Below are 27,594 nucleotides of genomic sequence, written 5' to 3' on the forward strand. Positions count from 1 at the left end.
TCTCCACCTCGGCCCTTTTTGTAAGCCCGGAAAGTTATTAGAAAAAAAAAAAAAAAGTTCTTTGCTCCAAGGGAGTATTGAAAAAGGGGATGGGCTCAGCTCTTCCAGGGTGGAATGTGATGCTTTCTGGAACTGGACAAAACAGCGGCTGGAAAGGCTTACACTGTATGCCAAGGACATTTACTGTTGGAAAATGTAAACTTTTGGTTAATTGGAAGGAATATTTTGTTAGAAGAGGCAGGGAGACTCAGCATGTGACACAAGGGTGGGGGGTGGGGTGGGGGGCAAAGCCTGAGCTGAGAGTCACAGCATTCCTTGCTGCTTTCTACTGTTATAAAATCACTGGCTCAGCACAGAAAACAACAGATTCCTGGCCCTAAGAAGCACTCGACAATACTACAATCAGAATAAAAATACTCTGTTACATGTAAAGCATTTCAAATCTCGTTAAAATACAGAAGACTTACTGTTGGGTCGTCTCATATCTAACAATAATTCATGATCATGAAGTGAGACTCCCTCAGTCAAATAACTTATTTACCTGCTGCACAGCATTCAAATATGGTGACTTTGTTGTATTCCATCATCAGCTCTTTTGTAATGCATTTTGTGTATCTCTTTAATGACATGCCTACAATCCTCAGATGTTACCTCATTATCTCCAACTTTTTAATCTGCCTCCTTACATCACATTGGGCTAGAGAGGAACACACACATAGGCATCAGATAGCATGTTAAATATGGAAGCAATAGTAGTTTAGTGTTTCCTTCCATGTGGCATATCAGCACAGACACTTCATCCCAACAGTCAAGCACGGTGGCGGAGGGGTGATGATTGGGCTTGCTTTGGAACTCCTCTGCATACCAACGTATTCTACAGTCAAATCTGAGGCCATCTGTGTGACAGCTGAATGGCTGAAGAAGAAAAAAAAATCAAGTTGTTGCAATGGCCGGGCCAAAGTCCAGACCTCAGCTTGATTAAAATGCTGTGGTGGGACCTCAAGAGAGCTGCGAATAAATACAAACCTGCAAAGTTCAATGCACTGAAGCAATTAATTACTATAATTTAGTTTGTCCAAACTGGAGCAAAGACTTCTGGGAGCAGATAAAAACGGCCTCCAACCGCCTGTGTCAGGACACCTGTCACTGAAAGCAGCTTAGCTCCAGTATCTAAACAGAAAAATCCCCAATTCTTTATACTGCTGTAAAGCATTTTACCATAACGAGTCCAGAGGAACTGACTCACTTTTGGGGGCAGATTCAAGTTGCTGTTTTGGCACTTCTGCACCATAAACACTTTAAAACAAGGTTTTAGCTATAACGATAGACTGATTAGTTAGTGACATCCCGACACAGAGCCCTGAGCTGAGCTTTTTCCACGGCTCCATCTCAGTGTTTAAAATCCTGATGTGAAAAACGACTGGGAAACCACACACTTACTGACTGACAACTTGCTACAGTAGCTAATGAGAATACCTTGGTTAACCAGCAGAATAATATAAATGTAATTTAAAAAACTGACACTGAAAATGAGCAGAAGCTTGTGACCGAGGCTAAAAAGTCATCAGGAAAGTGTTTGCTATGTTCACAGCGAGAGCACGCTGAGGGCTGTTTTCCTTCTATACAAACTTCAGTCTTTTGTGCAGCTACAGAGGAGATGCTTACTGTTAGTCCTTAAAAAAAAAAAAAATGCAGGTTGAAGGTACTTCCCCCATTTTTCTTCACTTTTGAGACCTGGAAGCTACATCCATGTTTTATACTGTCAATGTTCTGCACTGACTTCTTTTTTTTTTTTTTTAGCTCTGGAGGTTATCACATGGGATTAAGTCCCTTTGTAGCCAGCTTCTAGTAGGAAATGCAGTTTTTGGCACTTCCGCACTGGCTTTACTGCTCGATTGGGTTCTACTTAACACTTTTCTTCTGCTGAAAGCTGTTTGTCTCTGTTTAGACCTGCAGAATATGGAGTGTTTCTTTAAATACTGTAAAAAACTCAGTTTGATGTATTATTGTTGATCATTATAAAAAATAAGCCCTTCAAATGTTACCATCCTTTGTCTACAGTGTATTGATTTCAAGAATACTGATGCAGGTCTACTATTTCAGAGCTGTTTCACAGCTTTGTTGAGATTTTCAAAGAAAACGTTTTACAGGCATTCTTTGAAAGGAAACATGAGTTGATCAGATCTGGATGCCATTAACATTAATGAATTATCAAAGTCTGTCCGAAAATGTGCAAAGCTTCAAAGCCAAACGAAACAAGAGTCTGTCCCCCAGATGGCCAACTGTGTTTTTTGTGTACAGATTAACTACAGCCAGCCATTGTTTATTCAGTAGCTGGTACGCTGGGTCACTGTGATGGAAACTCCTGGGTGTTGCAGGGTTTTTACCTGTGGCATCTCTATGATCATATATGTGGGTGTTGTTTTTCTTACAACTTACTTATAATTAGCCTGTGACACTGTTTTCAGCATCACAGGCTCATTGTGTATTCTGATGTAGAACATTTATTGTATTGGAACCAAATTTAATAAAATGAGGTCATATGTCACATTTGCTGAAGATGAGTGCTTGCTGTGAACTCACACTCACACACACACACACACTCCTGTACTGGATGGTAGTGTCTGTATTTGGAAGCCCTTGGCAAAGCAGCCGATAAGACAGCTGTGTACTATCTGGAGGTGAAGGATGAAGTCTCAAGGGCGGTTTCATCGTCGTTAGCTGACATTAATCACTGAAGAGTGAGTGTGTGTGTGTATGCACGTGTGTGTGTGTGTGTGTGTGTGTGTGTGTGTGTATGCACGTGTGTGTGTGTGTGTTATTATGTTTGTAGCTATGGAACAACTTTCAGCTGTGTTAATGGCTGAGAGCACTTTGCAGACAGTGAATAATGTGATTCTGTGGTGCAGCATGAAGACAAGCATTTTATTTGATGTTACAACAATGCATATCAGGCATATATGGAAACGTGAACTGCAGCGACTCCATGTGAATCTTCTGGGACAGTGATTTATAGGCTGATTTCTCTGTCTTACACTTTATGAAAAGCATTAATAGGCATCTTTGCTCGTTAGAGATTGTTTTAACAGTGTCAACCTCGTGAAAGCATGACTTTGTGTTGGTCACAGGCTTGATTAATAGGAAATTCCACACTCAAGATTTTATTTTGCAGCTACAGTCGATCTGAAAACTTATGACTCTGTGCCATAGAAAAACTTCTTTGTTTTCCGAAATTTTCCCAAAACCCGTGGGGTTCTTTTAATCACCTAATCTGGCATGAATCATTGTGAAACAGAGCATTTAGTTAATTCCTTTGAGTTTTATATATATATATATGAAAAAGAAACAACCAACAGAGTTACAAACTACAAAAACAGCACTTAGCGTAATGCTAATCTTATGCCCTAATACAATTTTTCAGTGTTGGATTCCTTTTTTATCTCTGATGAGATGGTTTAGCTTCCAATCCTGACTCGTTCGCCTCAGTGTCCAATAAAACCAAGTCCAGTAAAACTGATCAGTAACGTGGGTTTGAACTTACGTTTAGGAAATATATACACTATGTATTTTCATAACACAATCAGCAGATTATCACAGGTGCCACATGGCTCGTAGCAAATGAATGGACAGGAAATGATACTAACAGCAGCACAGTATGAGTAAAGGCTTCAAACTACAGAATGCTAATGTAAGCTAGCCTGCTTTGCTTGCACATGCAACCCACACGGCTTCCTGTTTTGCCTTTTTTTTGCCACAGCATGCAGGTAAATTTCATCATGTCAGTTGTGGTCTCACAGCAACAAAATACGGAAACCCCCTCGTCTGTGGGTATCAGCACTTAGCCGTGGGAAGTGGGCAATCTTGTATCTGAGCCTCATCCACTGACCCCTCTGGTAGATGAACTGTCATTGTGCAGGCACGAATCCCCCCCAGAGGCTCCAGCACGTTGAACACCCTGTCCCACACGTCCCTCTCTGGGTCATATCTCTGCACAATGTCAACCATGCATCTGCTGTTCCAGGAATAGCCTCCCACCACATAGATCTGCCCGTTGAACACAGTCACACCCACGTCGCTCTGTCCCCGGGGCATTGGTGACACCACCGTCCACTGGTCTGTGTCGGGGCTGTAGTATTCGCAGCCCAGGACGTCATCATAGTCGCTGCAGCCTCGGAAATGGTTCCCGCCCATGACGAAGAGTCTGTCCTCCACAGTGCACATGCAGTGCAGGCCGCGGAGCTCTGTCATGTCGGCCCGTCGACTCCACGTATCGCTGAGAGGGTCGTAACACCAGAGCTCCTTCTGAAAGGTGTCACGGGTGATGCCGCCTGTGTGGGAGGAGAACAGTCAGCGGTGGAAAAAGTATACAGATATTTAATTGAAGTAAAAAGATCAATACCAAAACTTCAAAATAGTCCAGTAAAAATCCTGCATATTCAGTGTCCAGTAAAATGCTCCCTGTGACTGATGTGGCACACTCACCCATTCATATGACTGGTTGAGTTCAGTTCTGAACTATGTGCAATTTTGCAAACCTAAGTTGTGCTGCTGTGTTCTCTTTTAGAGAGAAGAGGCTTTCTCTGGGCAACTTCTCCAAATAAGCCATACTCGTTCAGTCTTTTTTTTTTTTTTTTAATTGTGCTGTCTTGAACTTTAACCTTTAACATGCTAACTGAGGCCTGTAGAGTCGGCAGTTTCTCTGAGCACTGCATTGACCTTCGGGTGAATATGCTAGGACATTCGCTCCTTGAAAGATTGTGTCGCCCCAGACTAGCAAGCTGCCAACACTTCTGCTTGCTGGTCACACTTGCTGATAATCAGTTAAACAAGTGTATCTAATTATCAGCACGTGCCTGCTACTTACTTGGAAGCACTAGGGGCAGTGCAAAGAGTCCTGTGAAAACTTTATTTTTTCCATGTGACTGCAGCTGGTTGGCCCAGGGGTAAAAACAGAAAAATAGCTGTTATTATGAAACTGTGGATAATTACACTAAAATGATTTTATATGTGAGAAATTTAAAGTTACCGTTTAGTGGAAATGCTAACAAATTATAGATAAGGGGTCCAGCTAATCACTGTTATTTATCATCTTGATCTCATCTTGGCTGGACAATCTGTTTAGCCCCTTTGGTCACGATACAGGAATTTTGGTGGAAAAAAATTCATCTTCTGCCCACATAATCTTTTTAGGCAGGAGATGTCAGAAAATGAATACTACAGTATAATATATAAGTGTGTACACGGTGACCGAAGGGGATATTTATACATTTATGAGCTTTCTAAGTTTTTTAAAAATTTTTTATAAATACTAAATTTTACAAATTGTACTCTGAAACGTTAGCTACACCTAAAATTTTCAAATAAATGTAAACTAAAGTGCTATATTTCTCAGTGAAATTTAGTAGGGTCAAAGTATAAAGTGAATACTAGATTAAAATACAAGAATCTTTACATTTTACTGAAGTACTGTTAGTAAATAAACCTAGATTCTTTCTACTGCTAGTTACAGTTAAGTTATATTTTTCCATGAAAATTTACTAATACGTGTTTTATCAAAAAGAGTACTGAGTTTATGAAACAGGAAATATCTACATATCTATAAGAAGAATAGGTATGCTAATAAGTGTCTGTGGGAGAGTATGAAATAATGGACACATTGCTTCCTGTGGCCAAACGCTAAAAACCGACGTGACTAACATCCTTCCTGTCACACCAACAATGCACTGCTAATGTCCTTCTTTGAATTCTTCTGGACTTATTTGTGCAATAATGAGGTGTTTTTTCGTCTGTGCTCCTTGCTGCTGAAATTAAACCGGACCGTTTTAGGAGAAGGTTTTTTTGTGTTTAGAGTTCAAAATATTCATTAGTTAACTGCCTATCCGAGTCACAAAATCAACACCTTCCCTGCCAGAGTATTAACACCATCGCATGATTTGGAAACACGGACTGCTGTAATATTTCGTCACTGGGATAATGTTAACTGGCTGTAATTTTGATAAAATTACACTGTCACTGTGCACACAATGAAATGATGGTTCCAGATCACTCATCTAGAGACGAGCATCTGCGGTCATACAGCCAGAGACAGGCACTACCGATAGGCAATGTGGTTTAAGTGTCTTGCCCAAGGACACAACGCAGCACAGGGACAGGGGCTCGAACCAGCAACCTTCCGGCTGCAAGTCGAGCGCCTACCCACTGCACCACTGCCACAAGATGATATGATACAGCTGTTTCGAAACATAATTTTAAAAAAGAAAAAGGGGCTTTTCTTTTTTCCCCAATTAGTAATTAGGTCCTTCTTTAGGGTTGGACTTTCAGCCTGCTGAAGAGGGAAATTTAAATATGCCAGACTGTGTCCTAATAATTTGTAGACCTTATGACTGATTCAACTGAACAACAGAACTGCAGTGACAGAGAAATTGTTTCTTTGCACTATATTTCTTACTAAAAAGTATGTGTTGGCACAAGAATTAGTTACCAAAGCTTAAAACATTTTGGTAATCTTTTGCTGAGGTAACGGTTTGCAGTCGCACGCTAAGTTACATGCGTTACCACTGTGGACTTTCTCTTGACACAGTAGCACATGCATACTGAGCCTCAGCTGTAAATATCAGAAAAAATATCAGATACAAAGACGATATACAGTAAGATGTAAGTACAGTGTATTGTGTGCACATACAGTATGTGCTGTTATTTATTTACAAATGATAATAAATGTACACGCACGTTGTAGCTTCAGAAAACTGTGGGTTTTAACTTGGTTGCAAAGCTTTCCTGATTCACAAGTGAAACTCGTGTTTCTGCTCTCAACACCAAAAGCTGTTTTCCTGTCCAGGGTTACTAAGAAACGGGCCTGAGAGCAGGGCGTGAGCTGCTCATGAGACAGTGCATCTCAACAGGAAGTGGTTTCAAATAGGTCACCCATGAAAGCACTATCTAATCCATCTCGTAAGGGTGTTTTTTTTTTTTGTTGCTTGTTGAACTTTGACAAAAATTGGTTTGAGGAGTAAAAACTACAAACTGAAGAGTCTGAATCTCCACAGCTGTTTGGTCATTCTTCTATCTGGCTGCTAATTCGAACCTAAAGAAGAAGAAATGCACGGTTCACACACAAAGCTATCACCACAGAGCTCATGAGCACGAAGAAGGAGCATCGTCATCATTCAGTTAAAGGAAGATCTGAATGATCTGCTAATGGTGACTGTCAGAAGAAAAGGGAGAAGTTGATTTTTTTTTATATTGTTATAAAACTGCAGACGGTCACTGTACAAAGCTTTTGTTGTTAAGTGTTGGACTTGCAGCCTCCTGCCTCAGTGTCAGTTCCTTATTTTTTTCTTATACCACAAGGTGAATGTTCCTCTTACTCCAACCACGGTGTTGATCTCTGTCTACAGTAAATCGAAAAGGAAAACCGACGCAGCAGTTCACGAAATGGTTATGCGGTCAGTTGTCATTTACGTTAGGAAGACACTGACAAACAGCCTGCATTCAGTGGTATTTAACACTCTTATATGTGACGGTACAGTGCTAGCTAAAAACCAATGTTTAACTTTTTTGAAATGTGCATGTACATTTTACTACATTAGTAACTGTTAACATGATCTCATAAATTCTGCATACTTTATGACTGCATTTTAAAAACAAAAGTAAACTCAACAACATTTATGGTGCGGTCAGAACGAGCAGTATATAAAAAGTCAGTGGGAAGACTGATCAGAGGCTGAAACTAAATTATGCAAAGCGAGGACACGAAACATTCACACGAGCTGAAAATATAACAGCCCGAAAAAAAAAAGCTTTCACTCATCCCAGGAATTTATAGATGAAACAGTCCAACAGTCAAACTGAATCAAATAATACCACCACCAACTGGGGCTCCAAAGATATAGCAAAATATTGAATATTAATTATTTGTGAAAAATACAATAGTTTCCTGTTAACATACACAAAGCTTCCCTGTACCCTTTAAGTTCTGTCAAACACTGTTATAATACATGAGCTTTAACTTGCAGGAGAGCGCTGCTATCAGCACGTTTTCTCTTCATAAAATATGTATTTATATATTTTAACAGTCTTTTCCTAAGAAAAACTGTATTTTGTTGACATTAAAATGTTATGGAACTAAAAAATGATAGACTTATGTTGTATTAAATGTGCAAATACAGCTTATTTTTCCATGTTTAAATAAAAAAACAGGGGAAATCTGTAAAATACCAGGAAGTTATTTTATAGTCTATGTGTTGAACAGTGTTATCTTTTTTTTTTTTTTTTTTTTTTTTTTTTTTTTTTGTTATCTTACCTGAGATGTACATGAGGCCTCCATGGACTGTTCCAGCATGTCCATAGTGAGGCTCCACCATACTGTTCACAAAAGTCCACTCATTTTTCTTCAGATTGTAGCACTCCACCGTATCTGATCAAAAACAGAGAGGGATGTTTATGAACTTTATTTCAGCATATATATTTTTAATGGCAGTAAAGAATCCTAACAGTAATGGCTGTATAAAAGGTCAGTGATAATAGCAGTGTCCATAAGCCTCTTTTGAACAATTCAAACTTAAATAAAGGAACAGTTTATCAGCTGACAGAAGCACTAGAACAAAAAGTTGTAGCAGCTCACCAATTTCTCCTGAGGCGTTCCTTCCTCCCACTGCAAACAGCTTCCCATTCAGGGCGCTGAGATGGAAAAAAGTCCTCTTCTCATTGAGTGAAGCAATCTGCAGCCACTTGTCAAATCGGGGATCGTAGCGGTAGGCGCTGTCTATGGCTGTCTTGCCCTTTGTGTCATACGTACTCTGACCTGAGAAGTCAAGAAGAATCTTGGTAATTACAACAAAAGGCCAGTTACAACCTGCTCATATCAGTGTAGATCATCCGACCATGCTTTGAGTATTGATGATGCTTAAGTCTAAAATACTTAATGCTGGCTTGTTCAAAATTAAATACTCATATCAAATGAACACATGGCTTGAACTGACTCTTGAATTGACTGATGTGTGTACAGTGCAAACTGTTGCTGCTCTGACCTCCAACAATGAAGAGGAAGCCCCCTAGAAGAGCAACACCATGCTGATAGCGTGGCACCTCCATGGGCTTCAGGGCCCTCCAATGGCCGCTCTTCTCGTCATACAGCCTTAACTCCCGGCTCACCACCAGCTGTTGTCGCATCACACCACCCAGCACCAGAATGTGCGTTGCGTCCGACCGTATCTGTGTCCTTTCTGTCTGCAGGGCTGGCTGCATGTAAGGCATCATCTGGTAGTTACTAGCCTCCAGCAGGAGGTTCACACACGCCGTCTCAGAGCGCATCAGAGAGTCGCCTTCCTCTTCGTCATCCTGGGAGATCTGAATCAGCTCGTTGGGGCTCATCAGCGGGAAGCGAATATGCCGCATCAAGGCATACACTGAAGAGCGGCGTTTGGCAGGCTCGTGGTCCAGCCATTCTCTTGCAATATGGTAGAGCTCCAGTTCGGAGAAACCTTTCAGCGAGTTGCTGGCCAGAGCGTTGGCCATGCTGGTCTCGCAGAGCTCGAGGTAGCGGCCACACTGCACTAACTCTGAGAGGTTCTGGCTCACAAACTCACCTGGATGGGATACAGATAATCAACAATCAATGAAAATAACCCAGTTTATTATAGTTTTGGATATAAAAGCTGCCACGCACAATCAGACTGATATAAGGAAAGTTAGACTGATTCCAGGTAGTGCTGAGGGCTGGAAAAATTGAATAACAATTAAATAATAACCATTAATAACCAAGGATTTATGGCAATCACACATTGGATTTAGACCTTAGTATCCACACAGATATATCATATCACTTACCTATATTCAGCTGAACATCCTCCAGAAGCAAGTCTGTGGCAATGCGCTCAACTTCCACACAGTTATCAATCGTGATCTGTGATGAACAACACAGAAAATAGATTCATTAAACAAATATGAGTAAATAGTCTGTGTTATACAGTGCCTTGCTATTTATTGTTACTATTCACAATAATGGCTCACTTCCAATGTCATATTATGTTCTGATCCTGAGAAAATATGGGCGGGAAGGACAGAAAAGCACTCAGATGGATTTGGCAGCTTATAAGCTAGGCCCCCAGTGTACCTGAATATAATTAGCAGATTGATGAAACTTTGACCTTAAACTGAAAGAAGAACTGCTTACCTCACTGCTCAGAAGCTGATTGCAGAACCCCAGCACAGGCATGACCTGCAAGAAGTTTGCGGCCTCCAGCGTGTCCTGAAGATTGCCCATGTCGAGGCTCACTTTGGATGTGTAAATGAAGTCTATAATGTTTTTTAAGCCCAACTTAGTGACCCCATGCAGCTTGATCTCTCTCATCTCCTGCTCCCTCATGCCTCCTGAACAAGTGCAAACAAAGGACAAAGATGAGAAGGTGAGGCATGTGTTTGCATTGCCTCTGAAGATTTTCTTTGTACAGGCATGACACACAGCCAGCAAGATGCAAAGACACAACTGACACTGTAAAGGCTCAGACATGCACAACACGAGGGCTATGAAAACAGGTACTTCTATCTTCTAAAGGGCCCATCAAAAGGAAACTGAATGCAGAAAGGAGCCAGAATTTCAAAACATAATTCCTCTTCTTTGAATACTTGTTCATCCAAAAGAGAAAGTATGAAGTGAAACTGTTTTCCATCTACTTCCAGGAGTTACAAACATGCACTCAATGCAGTCGGTCAGTTTTTTTTTTGTCTCATTTCTTCATCATGACTAGAATTTCATCATTTCCTTGCGGTCTCAGTGCAACAAACCTGTGAACATTGCTTTAAAGTAGTCACTGCAGGACGCCATGATGACCCTGTGCACTGGGAACTTTTCTTTGCTGTCTCCAGGAATCAAGACAACATCACAGAGAGTCTCATCTCCACGAAAAGTATCAAAGCCCTTTGGGGATAATAATTAGATTAGAAAAATAGTTGGATGGGTTAGTTATTACAATTATCCCTGAAAATAATCTCCTATCAATGAGCTGTTCAGACAGTAATATGGACCTGTAACACATCTGCTCCATGTTCAGTGCTACTGAACACCTTGGACAGCGGCCGAGGAGGAAGCTTGGGTTTTGTTGCTTTGTCGGGGCGTTTAGGTGGTATTTCAGTGGGTCGCGGGAGAGGGGCGGGAGCTGGTGTTGGTGCTGGAGCTGGAGCAGGAGCCACAACAGGGGCTGGTGGAGCTGGCCTGTCATCTACTGAGGGAAACACAAACAGAGATCAGAATTTGAGAGGTGAGAAAAGCCGATACTACTGCTGACGGCGCAGGTACACGGAGCTGCAAGCCTGCTAATGCTTATACAGCTGTTACAACAGAAACATAAAGGATTTAGCAGCAAGATCTACTCAAAATATCTAAAATGAAGGAGAAAATTTTAAAAAATGTTGTAAAATAAAACATTCAACATTATTAAACACAACATGGTGACATTTATTTGTTCTCTGTCCCACGTGGACACACACCTTGTTGAACAGGAGGCGGAGGAGGTCTTTCTGGCTGAGCCGCGTGTCTCTGTTCCCTGGATTGATGCCTGCTGCCCAGACGAGACAGTCTGCGGCTCAGCCTACCCGGCCCACTGTCCTCTCCATTCGCCCTGCGCGGGAAAAGTCACAGTGGAGGAACAGGTCTGACATTTACTGTTATTTTTATAAAGCTTGCATCCAAACAGCTTCATGGATTTGGTTTTATAAAATCATCATGTGTAGCAGGGCAAAGAAGGTCAAACACAAACTAAACATCTGGTGAATTTTCTTTTGAACGTTCTGGTCATGCTGTTTTGATTGGTACAAATACTCGGAGTTATGCCTCTCAGCACTTCCTCTTAGAAGTGTGTGCAAATGCCACTTTCCTCAGCAGACCCCTTCTATCGCTCAAAGCCTAAATTTAACCAACCAACCAAATAATCTGAAACATTTGATTAATGAAGCTCTTTTCTAAGAATAAGGCCTGATTTGCAAAAGTCCCTTATCTGTTTTGCAGTGCATGTCCTGTGGCCTGAAAAAGAGGAAGCAGTGGACCTTTTTTAACTGCACCATGTCTCCTCTTGAAACGGCTTCCTGCTATGGGTCTTAAACTCAGGTGAAAAGGCACCGCTCGAAAACATGTTCTCATGCTTTTCAAATTTGATTATAGATACAGTTCCAATTTATCAAGCAGATACTAACTGGGTTACTAGTTCCACATATGTAGATACTAGAATTGCACTATCAGTTCTCAGAACACTGCAGCTTTGTGACTGCAGCTTATTCTGTGTTGACAAAAACTGCCTTCAGACAGATGCATGCATGAAAACACCTGCAGGAGAGATCCAAACTGCTACTGTGGTAGCTCCTGCTGCAGCAGGTGTCTCCATGACCACATTTTGCTGTGAGGACACACACACACACGCACGCACACACACACACACACGCAGTATCTTTGCTCCTTTTTTCTTTTAAAACTCTTCTTTTAAACCTTTACTGAAAACTCATTTCTTTTTTACATTCTACAAAATGTTGAATGGGGCAGCACGGTGGCGTAGTGGTTAGCACTGCTGCCTCACAGTTAGAATACCATCTGGAAGGCCTGGGTTCGATTCCACCTTGGCCCAGGCCTCTCCCTCTCTCTGTGTGGAGTTTGCATGTTCTCCCCGTGCTTGCGTGGGTTTCCTCCGGGTACTCCGGTTTCCTCCCACATTCCAAAGACATGCACTTACTGGGGTTAGGTTAATTGGCTACACTAAATTGCCCATAGGTGTGACTGAGTGTGTGAAAGGTTGTTTGTCTCTGTGTTGGCCCTGCAACAGGCTGGCAACCTGTTCAGGGTGTACCCCGCCTCTCGCCCTATGACAGCTGGGATAGGCTCCAGCCCCCCCGCGACCCTGAACAGGATGAGCGGAAGCGAATGGATGGATGGATGGAAAATGTTGAATGATTAATCAGAGGAGAAATGCTGAAATATAAAAAGAAGAAACCCTGAACCCCAGAACCTTCCTTACCCCATCTCATTGGCCTCTTGGGGCTGAGGACTGTTGTTTCGCTGGTGAGACTTCCTACATGAAGAAAAAAGAAGCGCTTCAGTGGCCAGAAATGTATTTTTGGCCAACAAAACACTGTTTGGCATTAAGTCCTTACTAGCTTATGTCTGCATACAAAGATTTGTACTTGTGTGAACGTTCATTCGGGTTAGATACAGAAGTAACACGTCTTTGTTAGACTGTTTTGTTGTTGCGTCTCACACAATAAGTCAGATCTGCTTCAAAGTTTCATATTGCAGCATTCTTTTTTTTTCACAGCATATTTGATGTGGCCTCACGTGTTGGCAGACTTCACTGAACTCCACTTCAAATGTTTTCAACATCATTCCCATTACAACTGTCCCGTTTCCTCATTAAAAAAACAAATAAAAAACAAAACAAAAACCCTAGCATGCATGCCAAAACTGATTGTGTTGTTAGTGACAATTCTGTGATATTTCATTTTGGCTATGCGTAAAATCATTTTGGCTCCACGTCTCCTGTGCTGCAGTCTGAATATTTGTTTAACATGATTATCAGCAGATAAGATCAGCCGTGTGAAAAACTTTGTGGTTTTGCTTTTTGAATGTTTGATATTGCTTGATTCCACTTTATTTCACCTCATACAATAAAGCTCATTGTCAAAGATTGCATAGACCCTCTGTCTCAACTGAAATAATAATGAGAAGCCAAAACACTTAAGTATCAATAATACCAAGGTGACTGATTCTAAATAAGTGAAATGCTGCACTTTTGAGCCATATGAATATGCACGCGTGAAGTAGCGATGCTCTGCCGTGTGCTGTGCTACCTCACCTGCACTTTTGTAAAAGTACAAAAAGGCACATTTGTGGGTGACCTACCTGGAAGAAAGCTTCCTCAGCAAACTGGACCCGAGCCCCCCCTCCAGCCTGGCAGTCTATCCAAAACAAACTCTAAAAGGAAGACTGAGCAGAAAATGTCTGCTCCACCGTGCCAGCTGGTTGAAGAGTTAAAGCGTTTGACTGAGCCTCACCGTTTCAGACCTCAGTTACTTCCTGTGCTACTTCTCTTTCTCGCTTTAGGTTTCTTTCCGCATTTTGATGCACTCCATCTGACAGTGTCACACTTGAGATGGTGTCAGTGAAATAAAAGGTTTCGGAAGCTTCTCAGGGTATTTATTTTAAAATTTTAGCACATACAAGGCCTTGAATGACCTGGTGTGCAAGCATGATATTGCGAATGGAGGAATGCATTGTTCAAATTCATCAGAAGATCTGACTTGTAGCTGAAACACATTAGCTAACTCTCTTATTAGAGATGTAAACATTAATTTTCATACAGTCTTGATCAGATAACTGAAGGACAGTGCAGGTGAATCTTTTTTGCATCAAATCACCAGGTATTACAGGCACTTCAGTTATCACATGACATTAATAAATCCAGAAAAGAGCAACAGATCTTTGCCACATGCTGGAGTTTATTCAGTCATAAGAACTGGCAGCATTTCAAACCACAGTGTACAGAGTGCACTCATGCTGACTCATTACAACAGAACCAAAAAAACCTCCATCCCTTCCTGTCCTCCCTTCAAAAGCAAAATCAACTTGCTAAACCGACCCTCAGCTTTTATAGTCTGGCATGACTACATATCAGAAGACTTATTTCTAACCTTTGATAGCTGCTTGCATGTACTGTAATCTGCTGGTGTGATTAAAAAAAAAAAAAAAACATTAGTTCTGAGGTAAATTTGTTTCAGTTTTGTTGTCATGATGAAATCTCAAGCTCTTTGTTTAAGTTGTGAGTTTAGTGGATAATTGTCCTCAGTGCTGCCCTCTGCTGGCGGTCACAGCTTGGAAAACTGAATGAGGTTCCTGTTGATTTCAGCTACATTCCTGCAACCTGCATCAGTAAATATATATATTAATATAAAGCAAAAATAAAAATAAGGCTGGAATTTTCTTTAAAGCCTGTATATATATATATCAGCATGATTACAATGATCCCCTTTAAGCTTTAAGTGACTCGATCTTCGAATCTTACTCACACTCACCTGATAAAGCCATGGACAGACGGAACTCATCATTTAAGATTTGCAGTACTTCCCTCACTCCTTCTTCCCCCTAAAAGATCAAACAGGCCATAATTAATTTAAAAACAATTTGCATTCTTTAATCATTTTGCTGTCGTACCTTGTACGCAAGGCCCCACACTGCTGGACGGCCAATGAAAACACACTTGGCTCCCAAGGCCAGCGCTTTCAGTACATCACTTCCTGTTCTGATTCCACCATCAACATAGACCTCAATTCTGCCTTGTACGGTGTCCACGATCTCCGGCAGTGCATCAATCTGTTATAACAAAGACAAGACAAGCTTACTGCACCGATGAATAGTCTGAGTATCTGTGGAAGCTACTACAGGTCAAGAAAAAACAAACAAAAACACACGCCGACATTAAACCAAATAGCACGTTCAAGCTTTGTACAGCTCAGGGTTATAATGATCAAATACTGCTGCTGTGAAGTGGTAACAAAGTTTGAATTCGTGATAGAAATGCTGTGAAACAAACAGATGTTCTCATTTGTGAAGAGTTACTTGAAAAGACTGATACAGCTCTCCAGCGGTTTAAGGACTGAGATTTAGGTTGTATGCGTTACAAATTGTTATTTACTTGTAATGCCTGAAGCAGGCACTATGCTACTGCTCTGACCACTTACTTCTATACTGAATAAAACTGCTAAATTTTATGGTATTATTGCCACAGCTATGAGTACGCTGGTTATCTATCATACATTGAATAAATATGGTCTTAAATAAAAAGAAAGCAGTGATGAATGTGGTCAGTGAGTACCGACGCTGGGCCTCCGTCTAGCTGTCTCCCCCCATGGTTTGACACAATGATGCCCTGGACACCGTGCTCCACGGCCAGCTCAGCGTCCTCCTTGGTCAGGATGCCCTTGATGATGATAGGGAGGCGTGTGATGGACTGCAGCCAGTAGATGTCCTTCCAGCTGATTGAGGGGTCCAAGGTGTTAGCTGGAATCCCATACTCCTCTGGGGCTGCAGTCTCCTGCTTACAGTGCATGTTTGTACAAATATGTGCAGCTATTTAAGTCTCACTGAAAATGAAATTATGGGGCAACTCCGACAGTGCTAGTAGATCAGAGTTTGGATATTTTGCACTTGTAACTTGAAGTCATGTTTTGCAAGTCACACAAAACCTCTCTGATGGACAAAGACTGAACTTCATGATCTGAATTAAGCCATCTCAGATCGTAAGGGAATAGGTTCTAAGAAATTAGCATTTAAATTACAATTATGACAGCATAAACATAAAAAATATAATTTAATATGAATACAGGAATTCTTGTTTCTTGGCTTTTATGGAGATCACTCATTTGTCTTTGTTCTTTGTCGTAACTCATTCTGTGTTCTTAACTAAGCAGTTTTAAGAGTTTGCTGAATATGTGGAAAAACATTCGCTGTTACCTGAAACACTCCATCAAAATTCTTTACTTTGAGGTGCGGTGGGAGCTTGAACTGGTTGCGGATGTCATTGCGCCGCTTCCCCGTGTAGGGGACGTCGACTGTGAGGACCAGCGCCTTGTAGCCAAGAGCCTCTACGCGGTGCACCATTTGTTCCGACAGCTTCCTGTCTCGGTACACATACAGCTGGAACCAGCGGTAACCGTTGGGTGCTGCTGCCACGATCTCCTCCACCGAGCACGTGGAATATGTGCTGGTGATGTAGCAGGTGTTCAGTGCCTCGGTGGCTGTGGGATGAAGGTTGGGATGTTACTATGATGTCACAAAGGTGAAACTTACATGTACATTGCTGTGGAAAAGTATTTGCCCCCTTCCTAATTTCTTAATTTTTTCCAGATTTTTCACACTTAAATGTTTAAGATCATTAAACAAATTTTAATATTAGGCAAAGATACCCCGAGTAAACACAAAATGCAGTTTTTACAGTAAATGATGATCTCATTTATTAAGTGAAAAAAGCTATCCAAACCTACCTCGTCCTATGTGAAAAAGGAAATGTCCTCCTTGTTAAACCATGAACTGTGATTAACTAAAATTTTGGAAAGCTAAGTTCAATTTCACAGCTGCACCCTGACCTGGTTACTGCCAGACCTGCTGAATCGAGAAATCTCTTAAATAGAACCTGTCTGACAAAGTGAAGCAGACTAAAAGAGCGTAAAATGCAACAAATGCCACAATCTAAACAGCCGAGAAGCAAACTCACTGACATCTGTCAGTCTGGAAAGTCATTTCTGAGGCTTTGGGACTCCAGTGAATCACGGTGAGTCATTATCCACAAATGGAGAAAACTTGGAACAGCGGTGAACCTTCCCGGGAGTGGCCGGCCTACCAAAATTACTCCAAGAGCTCATAGATGACTCCAGGAGGTCACAAAAGAACCCAGAACAACATCTAAAAAAACTGCAGGCCTCATTCACCACAGTTAAAGTCAGAGTTCAACAATAACGAACGAGACTGTTACATCTGATGTAAAATTAACGGCACTTCATAAACAGTCAAGCTAACGGTCAAACACGGTGGTGTTGTGAGATGGGCTGGAGCTGCTTTGCTGCTTCAGGGTCTGGACGACTTGGTGATCTGAAACATTTAAATGTGAGAAATGCAAAAAAACTAAGAAATCAGGAAGGAGATAAATACTTTTAAATGGCACTATACATGTGAAAGTTTGAGAATTACAGTACTAAGAATAGTAAGTGTATACTGTCACATGATTCCATAAAACTATACTGACAATACTTCTAATAATGAACAGTATTTAGGATTTTATTTTTGCCTTTATAAGAGAGTCAGCACTGAAAATGTTGAAAGGAAACACTGAGTATGGGTGGAGAGCATGACATGCAACACAAGCAACATCAAACTGCTGAAAGATCAGTAATGTGGCATGTGCTGTAAACATTTAGCTGCTGGGTTGCTGCAAATTTAAGAATTTAGAAATGAAAAAAGAAGCAGCACGCCAGTTAAGGATTAAATTAGCTTTAAGGTCCGGTTTGTAGATATAAATAAAAGCACCACCACAGTATGCTTCTGATTATTAAATGTGCTCCCATCTAATGTTATCTATGTATATTAAGATCATCACCGGATTAAAACTATGCGTCTCTAAAATGCAAATTTGTTGGAAACCAACCCCTATGATGATAAATTTTGTTTTACCTTATGAAAGTGTTCTACAAGCAGGTATTAGACTCTCAACTCATGGAAGCCCCTGGGGCTGAAAAACAAAACCCATGCAGTTCCCATAACCTGCAGTTCCTCAAATGGCCTCTTGGGGTTGCCTTCAAAAGTCCAATCCCCATATACGCCCACGTTTAACTGTCCAACTTTACAGCAAAAATATGCTTACAGCCTCATGCAAAAAGCCTTTTTTGGTGTCTATAGCTATTTGTTCCACCTTCATAACAACTGGAATGTGTGTGACAATCTCAATGATACATTTCAAGGCTTAAAGTTAGGCAATATTAGGCTCGTGGCCTCTTTGACAGACAGTTGAGTTGCCAGTGCAACTCTCTGACAAATAACAACTTGTTCTAAGGTTCACACCATCTGCACTACAGCTTTAGTCAATTAAATTCTACGATTTTATTAGCTGCTACTTAGCACTAATTAGCAGGGATCTCCCTCTGTGCGACGGAGTCAGAGAGTTTATGAACGTGCCCTGGGCAGTAACTGAAAGTTTGAAATCCACCCTCTCATCTAAATGCGGTCGCTTCTGGATCTAGAACTCAAAACGTCAAGAAAGCCAGTGGATAAAAACACATTTGATACATCCCTCTTATATATCAATATATAATATCAATAGATATATCAGTGGTTTAAAAATAATCTACTAAGTAAAAAAACATTCAAATTCATATGGATATGAAAACGGTGTGCTGACCCACATACCCTTGAGACAAAAGTCCTTACCCCGAGCTGTGGCCACCTCTCCTTCATGCCAGGCCAGGCAGTGAAAGGCAGTAGGTGCAATCCCAACAGGGAAGCTGATTTCTGTCCCCTGCACTGTGGTCCGTGTGTCGCTCACTGACACGTCCCGCAGGATCCGAGGCCTCAGACGGATCCTGAGCATGAAGCACAGCCGAACATGTAAATAATAAGGCGTGAACTCCTAACATGCTAGCAAGGCATGCTGTGAGACCATCAATGTAGTTTTTACTGCATTGTGACTATTCGATTAGTAGAAGCTTTACTTTAAAGGCAATGTATGTCAGGGTCATGACCCTGTCATGACAGCATGTCAGTAACACAGTGCACATAAAAACACAGTGTACTGCTTTACTGATGAAGAGGCAGAACACTTTGGGATTCTGTTTCCCCAAACCTGTTACTGCTGAAATATTAAGGAAACAGTCCAATGTGATAATTTCTAACAGGAACAAAATATATCTTGTAGCAAAAACACACAGAATATACCATGAATTTACAAAAAAGGCATTTCACCAGTCTTTATAGGGGCATTAGGAAAGCTGAGAGGAATGCAGAAAGAGACAATAGCGAAAACATCCTGACCAAAAAAATAAAAATCTTCATCCCAGCGGTAGTGCAACTTTCCAAACACTTCACCACAGGAGGTTGGACGAATGGTGCAGCAGCAACACTGAGTAAAACCAAACGGCCTGTTACTGATTATTTGGTGTCACAGCAACACACACTGTAGTGCAGAAATCAGTTACAGCCGCCCAAAGTCCACAGAAACAGGCCGTGTCCCTACATGATCCGCGGCTCAGTGTTAAAAAATGTTTTTCAGTTGTGTCGCTCCGGTTCTATTCAGAATGAAGAGATTATTTGTTTAGTTTGTTGGAGCTGCACTGCTATGCTGCTGCCTGCACGTCTGTGGCCATAAATGTTTTTAAGATGGGCTGTCATATTTGGCATGCATTGTAAAAAAAAAAAAAAAAAAAAATAGAAGATCACAATGGAAACACTTGAATTGTGCTTGTGAGATGACCTTGAATGTCTGGATAAACATTATTTTGCTCAGTGTACCTTTTGTAAGCCAGCAGATTGTCGTCCCTGGTGCAGCATTCGTCTGCTCCAGCTGCATAATAATCCCAGGTGGCCTTTGAGAGATGCTCCTTAGCATACTCCTCATAGTCTGTCAGGCATACCAGAGGCATATCTCCACCACAACCTCCCTCTCTGCATGGGAGCAGAATTTGTCAGGTTTCAGTGTAATATTGGCAATAAAACAACATTTGCTTGCTCGCTCTGTAATCTGCGTAAAACATTTTAAAATAAAGCATTTCAAAATTACTATATAACCAGTGACAGAAAATAAAGATATCTACTACATAAAAGATACTGTTACTCACTGCTAACTTCCCCACAGCCAGATCTCATATTTTTACCCAACCAGTTTCATCTTTAAACAGAATAACTAGCCCCAGTCACTCTACATGAATAAATGCACGACTTCAAGACTTACCACAAGTTACTGATATTTCAAAAACAAAATCCTGGACTCTCAAATCACACAGCCTCTGTGAAGCATCAACTGCTGCGACATTGCCGCTCAAACTGAAACGCCCCTCCTATCATGTTAAAGTAGTGCAATCAATAACCCCCTGGTTAAGGTTCTGCACATCTGAGTAAAAATAAGCTGGCGTAGTTTCCCCTTTCCCTCTGGTGTGTTTCCCAGTCCTTGTTTTCCTGCCTTTGCTTTTGTATCAATCAGAAACAAACTTTCATAGCGCTATTATGAGAGCCACTGACAGCGTATGTGACCAGAGGGTGACCCCTGCCCTCATTGTGTTTTCACGAGCTGGAAATGTGCTGATGATGAGTGCAACTATAGTGAGGACAAGAGGCATCTGACAGTGTCCTGTGGTCCAGATGGATCATACAGCATATGGGCATACATAGTTGCACACTGTTTACACAGGATCCTACATGCTAACATATGTGAAATCTCCTGTTTTATTACATGTTCTTAACAGTAACTGTGAGGGTATGCTCAATATACACACACTGGATACACCTGTTAGGCACACCTGTTCAACTGTTGATGCAAATGCCTTTAATTGGTCATGGCGACAATTCACTGCATTTAGACATGAAGAGCTGGTCAAGATGACCTGCTGAAGTTCAAAGACACAGGGGACGCTGCTCCTGTCAGCTCAGAACGGGAAACCGAGGCTGCAGTCCACACAGCCTCACCAAAATTATTGTGCAAGACTGGAAAAATGTTTCCTGGTCCGATGAGTTCCCTGAACCATCCCTTAGTTATGCTGCTATAGGTCTAAGCTGCTGGGGCAGTTCCCATAATGCACTGTTTTTTTTCATTCACCTTATTTACTCTGTTTATACCCAACTCTGCATTTAATCATTACTTATTATTAATCTCTGGCTCTCTTCCACAGCATGTCTTTTTTTTCTCTCCCCTCAGCCCCAACCGGTCACAGCAGATGACTGCCTCTCCCTGAGCCTGGTCCTGCTGGATTTTTCTTCCCGTTTAAAAGGTGTTTTTACTTCCTACTGTCGCCAAGTGCTTGCTCATAGGGGGTCATTTTCACTGTTGGGTTTTCTCTGTATTACTGTACAGATTCAAAGCCCCTTGAGGCGACTGTTGTGATTTGGTGCTATACAAATAAAATTGAATTGAACTGAACTGAATGAGTCTTGATTTCTGCTGCAGCATTCTGATGGTGAAAGCATGGCTCCATCCTGGCATATTTTCTTTGCAAACTTTGGGCCCTTTAGTACCAACTGAGCACTGTTTAAACCCCACAGCCTACTGCAGTATTGTTGCTGACCACATCCATCCCTTTATAACCAGTGTCACAAAGCTCAGTTCATCTTAACTTGTTCCTTGAACATGGCAATACGTTTACTGCACTCAGATGGCCTCCACAGTCACCAGATCTCAATCTCATAGAGCACCTTTGTGTCAGAATGGGAGATTCTCATTATGGATGTGCAGCCATCAAATCTGCAGTAACTGTGCAATGCTGTCATGTCAGTATGGACCAAAATCTCTGAGGAATGTTTCCAGGACCTGGTTAAATCTGTGCTACCAAGAACTGAGGTAGTTCTAAAGGCAAAAAGGGTCTAAGCTGGTACTTCCAAGGTGTAACTAAAACACAATAGTGTTGTATGTGTAACATAGTTACACATAGTAACATATGTAACATAGTTAACATAGTCACATATGCACAATTCTATGAACAGTACACAAAGATTTATGTTTAAGCACTTAAATGTGCATGCAATATTTTAATAAATGCAGCTAGTTAAAGAGGACCTATTTATTTTACATCGTTATACTGTTAAAAATAGCCAAATGAAGACATATTTTACACACATTTATCAAGGTCAGCCAACATTTCAGGCTGTTGGTGGAATTAGGATCACGGCGCTATTTTTAATTATGTTCATTTTACTAATTTGTGCGTTACTTGAAGAGAGAAAACTGGCTCTTAAACGTTGCCTATGGAAAGACCAAGAAGCAGCTATTTATTGACACGAACAGTCTGTGGGCCTACCAGGTGCTGTCGCCTGTTTTCTCCCTCTCTCGGCGTGCAGGTGAGACACATTGCTGTTTTGGAGTTAATGTTCAATTTGGACACTTAAACTGAACTTTGACCCAATCTGTGACGCATCTCAAATCTTCGTGCCCATTCTAATTGATAGCGCAATGCTCCTTTAAGTTTACGGATAGCTTTAGCAACTTTAAATTTTGTTGTAATCATTAATGCGTGTTTAATGCGTGTTGTAATTGCTGTCAAAAAGAAAATTTGGAAACCAAAGACACTTCTTTGTATGTTTACATTTATGTCACAGTCTGACTGGTACAGTCTGAACCCCCTCCAGAGTTTGTTTTTTGGTTCATTCCAGCTGGAGGGACAGCTGCTCAGCAGCAGGTGTGGCGGGCTGTTAATTGTACATGAATTAATTAAGAATAAAAAAGAAAGAAAAGGAGTTGCAGTCTCAGTGCCAGCAATTTCTCAGTGCAAATAATTTCCTTGGTTATAGTGACGTTAGCATGAGTAATTAACCCATATTAACACCACAAATGAACTTATTTTCTTCTTTGCTATCAAATGAAATAGTGAACAGTAAATGAAGGTTTAGCTATGGAAAGCCTATATTCATTGAACTTTTAAGTTGTTAAAACTCTGCAACCACGTAAATACTTTAAAGTTAGTTTTTACAATTTTATCCACTCTTATTGTCGATTTTTTGTTTCTGTTAAATAAAAATTTGCCATGTTTCTTGGCTACCTAACTGGGTCAGCATCCCATGATTGTTATTTGCTTAGGGTTTGTTCATGACCTCATATCAGGGTTATGATCAGCAACAGCATTAAAACCGCATACAGCTGAAATGAGTATTATTGGTCATCAGGTTACAATGATTTATTCTGGGAAACCACGACACTGCCCGACGGCAGTGGTCTCCCCCCGGCCTCCAAGATCTCCTGATCCCAAATACACTGAGCATCTGTGGGATGCAATCAAACAAACCTAATCCAAGGAGGGCTCTCTTACAAGCCACAACCCAAAGAATCGTTTGGGAACTTCCAAGTGCTGGACAACAGGACTGCAGCAGAGTTCCTACCAATGGGTAAGAGCTATTTTGGAAGCACCGTGGGGACATGTACAATATTCGACTTTAATGTTGTGGCTACTGGGTGTATGTGAAAAATGCAACCTTTCAAATACTGTTTCAAGCCAATCAGTTGCCCACATCCACAAAGTGTATATAAAAAGGCCAAATATCATATGCTACTAATTTACACTGCTTTCTGTTATGAACGTTACAGGAAGAAAAAAAATCCATGAACGTGTATATATTGTTTTTAACAGGAGGTGGTCCAAGTAGTGCAGGAGTGTACCTGCAACTGGTGAATTCTCCCAGTGTAAAGTCAGGAAAAAGTCACATGTAAGTAATATGAGTTTGTTGTCTTAATAATAATAATAATAATAATAATAATAATAATAATAATAATAATAATAATAATAATAATAATAATAATAATCTTGTAAGCAATTTATCCACCCATGTTACCTGATTTTGCTGCACGGAGAATTTTCCTATTATTATAAAGTATCTGTGATAAAACATTTCTAACGTTCATTAATTAAAAATATTTATGTTTTTATGCTGAGGTTAGAAACAGAAAAGTAAAAAGGTTACGCTAGGGTCACTGCAAGGGTGCATCTGCATTTGCAATCCCTGCTAATTTATATTCTCTGCCCCACTGAGACTGCACAAAAAGTTTCTGGTATTGCAGACAGTGAATCAGCACACAGAACGCATGCAGTGGCTCATAAATGTTTACCGATTACTCACCGATTACAACTGCTCATTCTCTCTTAGCAGAACTCCTTCTCTCCTGACACATTCATAACCTGTGAACAGTCCACAAGCAGATGTGTAAGCACAGCAGTTATTACTGTTAGTAATACTCCTCCTCCTCCTCCTCCTCCTACTGCCATCACTGGTACTAATGTGATAGTTAATGCTGCTACTGCCACAGCTACTGGGTTTATTACCAATACTGCTACACCAGTGCTGCTAATACTATATTATATTATGCTACTTTTGCTTCTTTGCCTGTTAAAGCTACAACCACCACTGCACTTCTTCTAGCGTCTGCTCATGAAGTCCATGCATATAAAATGACCACACTGCTGAACTGAATACTATCTGTAGTGCTATACGGCATTTTTATTCTTTTTAAGCCAGTTATCATTATTGATGTGTAATTATCAATTACATAATTGACACAAAAATTTAATTTCTTTCATTCATTACCAGCGTAAACTCCATGAAAGCAAAACTAAAGTATAATATGTGTGCTATATGATAACTATGCTGCTACACCTACTTCTTCTGGTGTTTTAGATGTAACAACTAGTATTTGAATCGTTTTAAAGAATTCATTGATTTAGCTTTTACACCACAAATGAAGACAGTTAAAATCTCTCAATATAAGTCAGCAATTATATTTAAAACATATCCAGAGATGAAGCAGCATGTTTTTATTTATTAATCTATTTATGTCGTGTTAAATATTTAATAGTAACCCAGAAAAATCTGTTCACGCCAAAACCTTTGACAATAGCATTCAGCTATGAACACTTGAGGGCAGTGTAGTACTGAATGAAAACCTATACTTAAAGCTCCATTCAACATCTGTAAAGCAGGTAAAGGCAAGCAAAGCTCGTATTTAATGTGTCTGTCATTTAAACTGTGCACCCACAACTACAGCACAACACGGTATAAACCCCGTTCAGCCTGCTTTCAGAGCTCTGTTAAACTGGTATGTATTAATGTCCCAGTTTTAAAGTATTCTATAAACCTAAATACTTGAATGCAAATTGAATAAGTTGTTCAGTTAAATCGATACAATACAATACATTACATACAATACAATACATTACATACAATACAATACATTACATACAATACAATACATTACATACAATACAATACAAAATACACTGTGTTCTCTGCTCTCTCTTATTTTACAACTGGGCAGGACTGCTATCATTTATTACACTTTTGGGGGTATTATGTTTATTTTTATGTTTACTTTTTCACTGTGGCTGAATGCGTGTGATGAATGCGTGTGATGAATGTGTGTGATGAATGTGTGTGATGAATGTGAGCCTCTGTCCGGTGTAGACTGTGAAAGGTGTCAGTCATTTAGCTCCAGTGAATGGCGGCTGAGGGCGCATTGTCCACGTAGATTTCTAGAATACCTTCAATGTAAGATACAAAACAGGTCTAACGAACTACTGTCATTAAACTGGCTGGTTTATGCTACACTGGCTTTAGTAGTAGTGCTGCTCACCAACCAGCAGAACCAACAGATCCTCACACTATTATTCATTTATTTACATACTCAGTAGGTAAACACTGAGTGTCTGTATTTAGATGACTAGCCTACAAAGAAGAATCCAATAACGTGAACACAGTGTAAATAAATAGTTACTGAGGCGCATGAATTCAGTGTCTTACCTTAAACTGTGCTGTTTGGCAGGCCTACAGTACGTGTTGGTTCCCTTCTCATGTGACAAGGTGGTGTCAAAGGGCAGTTCAGCCCCTGAATCCTACCTCCCCCCCACCACAAGCCCTCTCACAGTGTGAGGCTCCGCCCACAGTGGCTCAACAACAGCTAAGCCTCTCGTCAGCACTCCTGTTCCTGGTCTTTCTTTGTGCCAAAAACCAATAAAAGCTCGGCCAGGTCACTTCCATTCATCCATCATTCATAAATATATCAAACTCACAATATTAACTGGACACCTGTTCTTTACATGTAGAACCACACTTGGAGCAACAAGCACCTCCTGTTTTCCTTTTGTTTTTGCGCTGTGGAAAATAGGTCCTGGTAGACTGGTAGATAAACACGGGGAGGCTGTGCGCACATCAGAAGAATATGACCGCTTGCACAAGGAGACACTGCTGAGGGGAAATACCCTTAACTATCTAGGCCATCTAGCCACCCTGTCTCCTCAGCAAAGGCATCGCTAGTCCCAGACAACCCTCACCAATACAGTCATACATAAAACAGATGATTACACACCAGACATAGTGAGTTAAATCACATAAGCAAGTCATAGACGTAAACTTGTATATTTAGAAATACTCTACCACACTTCCACTTCCCTCTATATGCCTTCCTCTTCTTTTTCCTTTCTTTATGCTGAACTCTGAGTTCAGCATAAAGAGCATTTCCTCTGTCCTTCTGTCCCACCAGTTTCCTCTTTCTTATTTATTTCTCCTCTTGCAGACAATTTCTCCTTGTGTTTTCAATATTTTGAGAGAGTCAGCAGTTGTGTGTGTGTGTGTGTGTGTGTGTGCCTCTGGAAAAGCTTTTAAGCAAAGTTAAATGAATTCCTTGTTAACAGTGAATCTTCATTGCACAAGAAAGGAGAGTAGTTATAAAAAGCCAGCTTTCATTTTAACAACTCATTAACTCTTTCCTGTTCAGAGCATTTCATGCAAATGCCTGACATCGAGTCGTGGAAGTGTTCCTCCCGGCTCACATTATTAACAAGAGTGAAAGTAATACTTTTAATTCCAGCCCCATCAAATCTGAGAGACAAACATTAGAAAAAAAAAAAGCTTTGTGAGAAGGTAAGCTCTTCCTGGAAATGTCAAACTGTCAAGTGGAGTGGGGACAATTTGACAGGTGTTTTAAGTATTTTTATATATAAAACACAGATGCCACAACCTTTGATACCATAAGCTTGTTGTGTTTAGGTCCCCAGCAGTGAGCGATGGCTTGATGGAAAAATATGAGAGAAAATGGTATGAATGCCACAGTGTTTCAGCTCATTCAGGACGTAACAAAATGCCTCAAGAAGTTGTTGAAGCATTTTAAAACAGCAGTGGGGTGCAGCGATGCTAAATTAAATTCTCTCGCCCCGATTACATTTCGGCGCTTGAATTGAATTTGCTCTTTGTAAATACAATATCTTTGGTAACGAGACCTGACTTCCTGAGAGAAGCCTGTCTTTCTGTGTGTGATATGTTCCTGAAATGTTCTCTTTTTAAAATTTCATTTTGGCTTTAGCATAAAGACCGTGAAGGTAAACCCA

At 40.7% G+C, this 27,594-nt stretch overlaps 2 protein-coding genes across 6 annotated transcripts; both read right to left on the reverse strand.

The window, feature by feature from the left end:
* Window positions 1-3,271: 3,271 nt before the first annotated feature.
* LOC115800863 (kelch-like protein 9) lies at window positions 3,272-14,016 on the reverse strand. Of its 2 annotated transcripts, none has more exons than XM_030758450.1 (11): window positions 13,883-14,016; window positions 13,002-13,055; window positions 11,488-11,618; window positions 11,026-11,219; window positions 10,786-10,918; window positions 10,175-10,371; window positions 9,829-9,904; window positions 9,030-9,587; window positions 8,624-8,803; window positions 8,303-8,416; window positions 3,272-4,328 (listed from the first exon to the last, which is right to left on the reverse strand). In XM_030758450.1, the coding sequence occupies exons 2-11, from the start codon at window positions 13,004-13,006 to the stop codon at window positions 3,832-3,834; spliced, it is 2,085 nt and encodes a 694-aa protein (XP_030614310.1). In that variant the 5' UTR covers window positions 13,007-13,055; window positions 13,883-14,016; the 3' UTR covers window positions 3,272-3,831. The 2 variants fall into 2 exon arrangements, with proteins under 2 accessions (XP_030614310.1, XP_030614309.1); XM_030758449.1 differs by having other exon boundaries at window positions 11,026-11,222.
* Window positions 14,017-14,458: 442 nt separating this feature from the next.
* Window positions 14,459-26,107, reverse strand: LOC115800971 (hydroxyacid oxidase 2-like). Of its 4 annotated transcripts, none has more exons than XM_030758625.1 (9): window positions 26,012-26,107; window positions 24,338-24,396; window positions 20,033-20,185; window positions 18,956-19,107; window positions 16,490-16,773; window positions 15,852-16,070; window positions 15,191-15,349; window positions 15,052-15,121; window positions 14,459-14,900 (listed from the first exon to the last, which is right to left on the reverse strand). In XM_030758625.1, the coding sequence occupies exons 2-9, from the start codon at window positions 24,352-24,354 to the stop codon at window positions 14,845-14,847; spliced, it is 1,110 nt and encodes a 369-aa protein (XP_030614485.1). In that variant the 5' UTR covers window positions 24,355-24,396; window positions 26,012-26,107; the 3' UTR covers window positions 14,459-14,844. The 4 variants fall into 4 exon arrangements, with proteins under 4 accessions (XP_030614485.1, XP_030614484.1, XP_030614487.1 ...); XM_030758624.1 differs by having other exon boundaries at window positions 15,852-16,073; XM_030758627.1 differs by lacking the exons at window positions 24,338-24,396; window positions 26,012-26,107 and adding an exon at window positions 22,528-22,566 and having other exon boundaries at window positions 15,852-16,073.
* Window positions 26,108-27,594: the final 1,487 nt, after the last annotated feature.

Source organism: Archocentrus centrarchus, chromosome 21 (assembly GCF_007364275.1).
Source record: "Archocentrus centrarchus isolate MPI-CPG fArcCen1 chromosome 21, fArcCen1, whole genome shotgun sequence".
In the NCBI taxonomy this organism is placed as follows: Eukaryota; Metazoa; Chordata; class Actinopteri; order Cichliformes; family Cichlidae; genus Archocentrus; species Archocentrus centrarchus.

Coding starts and splice junctions, on each gene's coding strand:
- LOC115800863 (XM_030758449.1), bottom strand. Junction 11,223..11,487: donor TCCGCCTCCTGTTCAACAAG/GTGTGTGTCCAC, acceptor TGTTTCCCTCAG/TAGATGACAGGCCAGCTCCA. Junction 8,804..9,029: donor CTTCCTCTTCATTGTTGGAG/GTCAGAGCAGCA, acceptor TTGACTTCTCAG/GTCAGAGTACGTATGACACA.
- LOC115800971 (XM_030758624.1), bottom strand. Junction 16,074..16,489: donor ATTTTGATGGAGTGTTTCAG/GTAACAGCGAAT, acceptor ATGCACTGTAAG/CAGGAGACTGCAGCCCCAGA. Junction 14,901..15,051: donor TCTGTCCATGGCTTTATCAG/GTGAGTGTGAGT, acceptor TTACTGATGCAG/GTTGCAGGAATGTAGCTGAA.